The sequence below is a fragment of the Manduca sexta genome, chromosome 28 (assembly GCF_014839805.1).
Source record: "Manduca sexta isolate Smith_Timp_Sample1 chromosome 28, JHU_Msex_v1.0, whole genome shotgun sequence".
In the NCBI taxonomy this organism is placed as follows: domain Eukaryota; kingdom Metazoa; phylum Arthropoda; class Insecta; order Lepidoptera; family Sphingidae; genus Manduca; species Manduca sexta.
The window spans coordinates 7,125,974-7,135,206 of record NC_051142.1 but is presented as its reverse complement, the minus strand read 5'-3'; the positions used below and the strand labels follow the sequence as shown (position 1 = coordinate 7,135,206).

Below are 9,233 nucleotides of genomic sequence, written 5' to 3'. Positions count from 1 at the left end.
ATTAGATAGCATTTTATAGCAATGAAACAAATTAATAGTGTACTCAATAAAATATAATTAAGGATTAAAACCAAATGGAAATCCTCTATGCTTTCTTCTTCAACACCTACAGACGACCCTGACATTATTTTGATTGTTTTATCTTTTAACCTTTTTTATTTCTCATCAATAACAACTATAGAATCTTAATATAACAATATATGTTTTTCATTACTACAGAGTATAGTCTCACAAAAAAATTAATTGGATCATTAATAGTTTATTTTATGCGTGTAGATATGTTTAACAATATCATTATTCATTCCATCTACATCATTCCATTATAATCAGTCATTTGTTACCGTCAAATACATTCGTGACGGAATCAGGCACATACATATTACAATAGTTTTTAAACCACTCGCGTGCAACATTTATTCTTAATGAGGCAAAATATACGAAACAGAATCATTCACAATTCAATAAAAAAGTGTAATGATTAATTATAAAGAGCTGGTGTGTGCTTAGGTTTATATACGAATTTTATGCGCGTAGTCATTTGTAGATCTGTTCGTAATTACTGAATGCTATGCATACACGGAAATATTAACATTTAGTGAAGAATTTGTTTGGGTTGCTTTGAGGGCGACGCGCCGGGTAACCTCCCTTCTCCCGCCCTCTTGACGCCGGTCGACTTGATGTCTGCAAGAGAGTCATCTCATTCGCAAAAAAAACTAATTTTACAACAAAACACAGGTTACTTCCAAAAAATAAAAAAGGATTGAGTGATGAATTTAAAAATCAATGTAATTGGTATTTCATCAGGTCGCACTATATTCTGCTCGTTTTATTTTATTAATTATTTAAAGCAATTAATACTGGACCTTTTAGAAATGATCCCTCTAATAATAAGGTGAAAACCCATACATTACAGGTGTACAATAACATTTCAGGATAAAAAATATAAAATTAGAAGTAACTTGGGCAAATTTAAGGAATGCGTTAATTGCATCAATAGTAAAGTATCCAAATAATTGACCCAGAGTTGATTATAATTGGCTATAAATGCCAGTATATGGAATCTGGCGAGACAGTTCTGACTAATTGTATAAGGCAATGCGTGTCTAACCTTGCAGCCACCTGACTTGTGTGGCGGGCCCGTAGCCCTTCTCGTTGCGCGCGGCGATGCGGAAGATGATGGCGGGCTTGGTGGAGGAGTCCACGTGCGCCGCGCCCAGCGACGACTGCGGCACCACGCACGTGTTCGCCTTGCCGCAGTACACGCGAACAAATGCCAACTGAGATTTTGATGCTTCCTACAAATTAATATAGAGAATGTTTACATAAATGTGGGCACACATCAAATATGTTCCACTATTGCCGCGGATATACTTTTTAAATAATTTTACTAATATTATAAATGCGAAGTTTGTAAATAAAACTATGGGATGTTTGAAAGAAGTAGACGCTAAAACAGCTGAACACATTTCTTATGAAAGAGAAAAAAGAATTGAACCATCTTATTTAAAACTTAGAAAAAATCTGAAGAAACATGTATGATACGAGTTATGAGTGTATTAAAGGCTTATTTACCTTTGGTTGCGTATTAGATCGCACTGCGAGATAGACTGAGTACTCGAAGATGCCTTCGGCAGCCACTTGTGGCGGCTCCCATGACAAGTGGGCACCTTCCACTGATTTAGATATTTTAATAGCCGATGGCGCACCAGGAAATCCTGGGAGGCATGTTTTAAAAGCAGACTCCTTTAAATGAGAAAGAATCGTAATTAGTGACAACACACACTCAAGTAATATTATTTAGGGATGAAAGTTAAAAAAAAATATATTTCTTTATTCTTTTACTTACATTATGTTATGCAACAAACATCAATACTATAGATCAGTCAAGACTACCTCAATTATTAATAGTAATGATATGAAAATTATTTTATAAAAGTGTTGTAAATAGTTTAAAACAGTAGAAGTATATTTTAGCTATCATGCTAAGGCGTATTAGCCGTAACAAGCACCCAGACAGTAATTTTAACCACACTTTACGAGAAAAGAAGTGAAAAGCACAGTGAACCTGTAATGGTTTCATTTTCAACGAAGTACAGATCTTTTAAAGAAAAGCTTCTCAATTTGGCGTCTATAAATTATAATTTTATCTCTATCATACATTTTCAAGATACCACATACTTCGCTAAACTCGCCCTTGCCACAGGAATTGATGGCAGCTATTCGGAATTTGTACGCGGTTCCGTGTTCCAACGGAGTCGTCGGCAGTCCAGACAGGTCGGGCAGGTTGTCCAATGATAGATTAGACAAATCCACATTCGGATCTGATAAATAATTTTGAACCTGAAATAAGTATATTAAAATGTACATTAAAGTTTTTGCAATGTAAAAATATTACTGTTAGTCAACAAATGAGTAAACTATGTGTACCGTATAGGTAGTGCCCTTCACAATGCCGACGGTGTACCAAGCATCCTCGTCGTGCGGCTTAGGCTCTTCCGGCTCAGTCTAGAAAAAATTACCCAACTTTTTATCACAATATAGAATATTTATATTCATATTATCCACACATAAATGGCTTTAACAGGAGATGCATTGGCGGGTGTGAGTACGGGATAGTCTCGTGATGCAACTGTTTGTGGGCAGTTCGCGCTCATTCTGTTTAGTGCGCTTTTTGTATTAATCAGTCGCTTGGTCACTGCTGGATAGAAGTGTATCACACACAATGCCATTTTAACTAGGACACTAACGAGTGGAGTACCTAATATCAAAATGTCAAGATATAGGGCTACACTATACACTTTGTTATGGTTTTATCGTCGATAGCGAAATATTTATAAATATAATGTGTTTCACTTTAGAGAAAACAGAATTTTAGAGTTTCTGGATATTTAGAAACTTTGTCGAACATAAACAATTTAAGCGATATTAGATGCTGACCTTCTCGTGGTGGTGTAGCGCGGCGCTGGCGAGTGTGGCGAGTGCGTGCGCGGCGTCGGCGGGCGGCAGCGGCGGCGCGCCGTTGGACCCGCCGCCGCCCGCCACCGAGCTGCTCACTGCGCTCTCGCCCTCGCTGGTGGCGCCGCCCGCGCCCGCGCCCGCCTCCGCCCCCGCGCCCGCATCCGCGCCCGCTTCCGCCGCCTCCGCCGCCACCGAAGAAGACACGCCACCCGCGCCGCCTTCCTCGCCCGCCCACGGACCCGCTGCACTATCTGAATAGATACTTCCACCGTAGAGGCATGCAGTACACATCTTGGATTACGGCGTCGGCTCGGCCAGATAGCACCACTATCTCACGAAAATAGACACGAAATTATATATTCCAGCGACATTTGATATAGGGATGAGATTTTCCGAGTGAACTGATGTTTAAAAACAGCAACAGTCACTTAATCACACTTCACAACCGCAAAAAACATTTGAATGCGTATCGCTCGAGCAGCAGCAAAGCAACACGAGTGTGAGTGCGAGGAATTTGAAAGTTGTTGCCTGGTAAGTAAAATTCGTGAGATCTGAGCTCGCACGCGGCTGCTGCAAGAAACTTTTCGTGTCGTCCACGGCGTCTGTGACAGGAAAAATATTTTTTGGGATAAGTTTAAAAGTTATATACCTTGCAACAAATTAGGCGAAAGTAATGCGGAACCGTTGGTTCGATCTGATCCAATTGTGAGCAGCGGCATAGACTCGCTGACAGTAGGCATCGTGTCCGCGCCGCCCTCCAGCTCAGATGTATCAGCGTCACTGAACCTGGTCGATAGGAATTTCAAATATCTATTGAAATTTAATATATTGTTCATGTGTCGCTAATAAATCAAATGATACTAACTCGTTGGCAGTGTGTTGCTGTGGCGTGAGAGAGAACGAGTGCAACACCGCGGGCCCGTTGGCAGTGGACGATATCAGCGGCGTCTCCGACTGGCCGCTGCTCGATATATCCGCGCCGCCTTCTGCTGTACTTGAACTATAAATGTATCGGAAAATTTAAACATACCTAATTGTTTATTACGAACCACATAATTAGTAAACAGTGAACTAAATCAATATAAGTAAGTTAGATTAATTTAGATTCTTCAATAATAAACTGGAAAATAAATATTATGTATATAAAATTAGTGATCCAATGACAAAAAATTAAAATATATTTATGACAAATGACCTAACTCCCATAATGTACCTGATACCCGTGCTGAGCACCTCTTGCGCGGCACTGCTAATGTCGTTCACGTCATCGCTACTGGCGACACCCTCGCCGCCGCCCATGTCCTCGTCCATTGTGCTTGACTCATCTAGAGATAAATCTTTATTTACACTATCGTAGCCACTTTTGAAGCTTTTACTTTTACTGTATTAGCAAGTACTGATTTAGATTTCATTTGAAAATGAGTATTGTGAAATTTAATAAAGTTTAACAGTTATAGGAAAAATTATATGACTGTATAGTTGCAATTTAAGCACTAAACATAATACAATGTAACTATTTAAAAAAATAACAGGTCAATTGATATTGAGTCTTTTATATTGAAGTTTAAGTTTACTCGGTGATAAATTAAGTAATAGTTAAATACTTTAGCTGAGCAAGGTTCAATGGACAGAGTATTTAAAAAAAAATTGTTAAGAGAAATGGATCGATGGAGCTATGAAGAAGTTTATATAAATATTTTACAATTAGACATACACTTTTAAGAATTTTTGAAACTCACCATCTTGCACCATTGGCGCTTCGCCACCTTCACCAACACCACTATCAGTGGGCATGGCAGAACTGATTGACTGATCAGGAGATTCCTCTGCAGCAGCACCCATGCCCTCAGCCTCGTCAAGGACTTGGTCTTTCATCATTGGATCCAGTTGGCTCTCAGTATCCTGAAAAACATCATGGTATTATTTTTTTACCGATAGATACCATTTAAATTTTTTATATTACTTTCTTTATAATCTATAGACACATTAAGTCTGATAGCAAAGGGTCTGTATAGGTTTATTTAGGTTGATAACTCATGCTACATGCACTATTACTTTGTAAGGCATCCTTGCATAGTCTAAATACACCAAATAACAAATAACTTACGGGAGTAGACAAGCAGTTATCACCAATGTAAGCAGACTCGTCAGCTGCAGTACCTGCAGTAGTATCATCTATATCCATTTCTTCCTCAGCATCTGCATTGGCTGAATTCAAATCATTTATTTATTTGAGGTTGAATGACAGTGTTCACAAAAGTAGAAACTTGAATGAAATATATTAGAAACAAATACAACTACACAGCATGCCTAATTGCTCTAATTGTCTACCTAGAGGAAGATTAAATAATAAAAAATATATTTGATACTTTGAAACATAAGTATTTTACAGACTTTATTGCAGTTTTTTATATTATAATTTTCTCACATCTAACAGCAAAGACTTAACAGCTTTTGTGGTCATGGGGCAGACTGATAAAATCCCTAAAATAGTTTAATTTCAATGTCTAACATTTGCATACACATAAGAAATCATTATATTTTCTACTGTTTATATCACACAAATATTTTTAATATATTTTATTAATTACTCACAGTATTCAGAGTAGTACCTTTAGAGCGCAATATAAAGACTGGTAATAACTGTATAGAGTTGATATAGAGCACAATGAAAAAAAGATCTATGCAAGGTTTTCATTAAACATTAGCATAATATCTAATATCAACTATAAAATGTGTAAATAAAAATATGTATGCAGAATACTAAAAACACAGTATTTGTATAAGACACAAGTAACTCTTGTTAGATAAGTTGCTTAAAAATTCTAATAACCTTATATTAAAAGCAACAAGTTAAAAATGTATTGTATGCTACAGTTACCCATATTAGGTAAAGGTACACAAAATCAATATTTTAGACAAATTATGAACATTTTCATTATTTTGAAGTTACTTATGTCCTTTGGATAACATAGGGTAATGAATAGGTTTTACCTTGCTCTACTGCCGGTTGCTCTTCCTCGACATGCGGTGCAGATGGTTCTATACCCAGTGCATCACTACTGCTGGTTGGGCCTCCATTAGCAGCTGAAGAAAACCGAGTAATTCATTACTAGCAAGGGTTTTACATTAACATTCAAAGCAACGACACTTTACACATTATTTTACACGATTTTTTAACAAATACTGCACCGACATACTTATATGTAAGGCGAAATAACGGTAAAGGCGTATATTGGCGCGACACCAGTTCTTTCGTATAACGATGATGCTATATTCTAATAAACAAATACGTACGCGACTCTTCGACAGCAGCGGCTTCGTCTTGACTGGTTACATTGTTTTCAGATATTTCTCCTACTGTATCCGTAGCCTGATCTTCAGTTACAGGAGACACTTCCGCGCCATCGTGTTCATCACTGTGAAGAGAGGAATTTGACTCCATCGTCCAATAATATTTATTACCACTTGATTAATAACGAATAAACATTGAATTCTAACAAGAAATTATGTATCAACAAAAGGCATTTTCAGAAAAATCAGAAAATAATTATCTCTTTTGACAGATTACGACAGCCATATCTAAAAACACCGTGACATATTGGCGTCTCATTTATTTTCTGAATATAGAAAATTAAAGCGAGCAAAGGAAACATAGAATATACATCTACAGAGAAAAATTAACCTACTTTTTGATATTTCTTTATTTTATGGGAATAATCTAAAACTGAAAAAGGCATGGAAAATGGTCACAAATGAGCAAAAAGAAAACATCTGAAAATCTAACATAGTTTTTATCATTGGGTTGTTATAAGTCTGAACAAAGGTGACCAATACTTCAAAGGGGGGTATCATTTAAATTATAATTCTCTTTGGGGGTTCCCAAAAGAGAGTTAGCAACACTGGCTAACGTTGACATTTGACATATAAGTTTAACACGGAAATTTGTAAAATTGAAAATAGAATTGGTTATTTAAACTACCCATTATATCTGTTGCGAAAATCTTAATCCTTATATTTAATATCACGAAAATTTACTAAAAAATAAATATTACAACCGTCAATAATGGCCAACAATGAGAAACCAGGGGATGGATTGAGATCAGTGCGCTCAACAACAGCCTTCAGACTAATAAATTTTGAATTATACGCTAAGCCTGTAAGTTAAAATAATAAATAATAAATGATTTTGTGCTATTTAGAAAATATAATTGACAATGTTGTATAGTTTTACCTGCATACTAAAATTATGAAACTGGCAAATTTTGTATTCAATATCTTACGTGAGGTAATCAAAATAAACCATCAATATGCTAGTTATGATAATGGAAAATGTGGTGTACACCATACATGGTTACTTTTACAATCTATCATCAGTGGAGACATCCTGTTAATCCCAGTATAATTACCAGACCTGTTAATATATGTAGTACGTACCATGTGGCAGTGATAATAAATAAATAAGTTAATTTGTTGTGTACCAGTATATCTGAAATTTAAATTGCAAGATAAGCTTACATAATATATAAAACATACATGGTACATAATATATTTGACACTGAAAATCATTAGTTTTTCTCTTGCTAAGAATAATATCAGTAGTTATAATAATTATAAGCTGGATCTACAAATTATACAATTTTGTTGTTTATTGTCATAAATGAGTGTTGCATGTATTTTTGTTTCAGAACATAGTCATTATGAGCATTGGTCTTGCATGCTTTGGTCTGACACTTGGGTACATTGCTTATATGAGAAAAAAATATGAAGGAATGGGTTATTACGCAGCTGTTGATGAAAATGGTAAAGAAATATTTGAAAAAAAGAAGTCAAAGTGGGATTGATGTTGAGTAATTTATTATTTCTTAGGCCAGTTATTTATGTGTAAATAGAAAAAAGTTTACATTATAGTATGGAAAAAGATATTGTATTTTTCTACAATTATGTTAATTTTATTGAACTATTTTATATAAAGATTCATTGTTCATCATACGAATTTAGGCTAAACAAAACCGTCACAAATTTATCAGTCTGTGGAATGAGACAAAATAACTGTATGGCCCGTAGCTGTTCCCTTTTAGAAAAACTCATAGTATGGTATTAGTGAGCTTCTGCAAGCCTGTGACATAGACCAATAAGGTATTTGATTTATTTGCGTTTATAATTTTTATGAAATATGTATGTCAAATAAAATCTAAAACAGAAATCATGAAAATCTGTTGAAAAATTCACAAGTTATAACCCATTAAAATTACCTATGGTATTAGAAAAAAATCCAGAGATTATTTCTCATAACAAAAGTGTATCCACTTGATAATTATTTTAGTACCTACTTATTTAAATAAACTGTATGCCATTGTAAGTATAGTCGACACAAAGATAAATACATGCTGGCCATAACAGTGGAGGTGGGGCATAAGTACAATATACAGTAAGTTGATCAGTAACAATCTTAATATAAGAGTGGGTCACTGGGTGGCATATCTTTTTAAAACCATGTTACCTGATTGAAAAAGCTGTTTAATGATTTTTCTCTTTGTGCAAATGTGTCAGGCATTCAATAGATCAGTCACTAGACCTCATAAGTCACTATATAATATTCAGAATATTAAAAGCATATGTCAACAGAATGTTTTTCATAGTAGAAAATAGAAATATTTGAGAATATCTTTTAAGAAAAGCATATTATATTAAAAAAAAATATTTTTCAAACACTTGTTTTAAATTTGAATTATAAGGTGAAATTTTCTTTAAATAATATCTCAAAATTCCGATTGAATAAATTTAATAAAAAGCGCGCACTTAGGGCGCCATCGCCGCGCCTCTAAGCCGTGTATACGCAACGTTGCCAACCAGCCACTGCGACGCCAACACACCGCTAATTTTGTTTGAATGATTTAGTTATTTCATTGTCGCAAGCCACGGCGGGAGTGCCGCGCTTCAGCGTTCAATATACATAGTTTCGTAAAGCGATGTCGGCGCGGCGGCGTTGCCGTATGTATATATGAGCCCTTACAATAATCGCGCTAAACACTTGGGCACGTGACTTGTCCTCTTTGTGACGTCACATCACACTTCATATTGTAATAAACTACTCTACAAAATAAACAAAACATTCACCCACACTAATGACAAAATTTGTGACACCAACTTCCATATGATACTTCCTCCCAAGAATCGAGGGTTATCAATTCCCTAAAATATTTACCACTAACGCTAAGTCAAAAAACCCATAAAATAATTTTCTTTTTGTTCTTACTTTTGAAGCCTAGATT

The 9,233-nt window shown here is 35.5% G+C and overlaps 2 protein-coding genes across 5 annotated transcripts; one reads left to right on the top strand and one right to left on the bottom strand.

Annotated features, from left to right (window-relative positions):
* Positions 1–35: 35 nt before the first annotated feature.
* On the bottom strand, positions 36–6,567 carry LOC115445758 (host cell factor 1). Of its 4 annotated transcripts, none has more exons than XM_030172160.2 (13): positions 6,256–6,567; positions 5,953–6,045; positions 5,066–5,166; positions 4,698–4,860; positions 4,172–4,295; positions 3,824–3,958; positions 3,608–3,768; positions 2,938–3,209; positions 2,428–2,505; positions 2,179–2,340; positions 1,573–1,743; positions 1,109–1,295; positions 36–681 (listed from the first exon to the last, which is right to left on the bottom strand). In XM_030172160.2, the coding sequence occupies exons 1-13, from the start codon at positions 6,401–6,403 to the stop codon at positions 593–595; spliced, it is 1,884 nt and encodes a 627-aa protein (XP_030028020.2). In that variant the 5' UTR covers positions 6,404–6,567; the 3' UTR covers positions 36–592. The 4 variants fall into 4 exon arrangements, with proteins under 4 accessions (XP_030028020.2, XP_030028022.2, XP_030028021.2 ...); XM_030172162.2 differs by having other exon boundaries at positions 3,608–3,744; XM_030172161.2 differs by having other exon boundaries at positions 4,172–4,283.
* A 278-nt stretch (positions 6,568–6,845) lies between these two features.
* LOC115445788 (small integral membrane protein 8) lies at positions 6,846–8,171 on the top strand. Its single transcript, XM_030172219.2, has 2 exons — positions 6,846–7,117; positions 7,647–8,171. Exons 1-2 carry the CDS (start codon positions 7,025–7,027, stop codon positions 7,800–7,802), a joined length of 249 nt encoding a protein of 82 aa, XP_030028079.1. The 5' UTR covers positions 6,846–7,024; the 3' UTR covers positions 7,803–8,171.
* Positions 8,172–9,233: the final 1,062 nt, after the last annotated feature.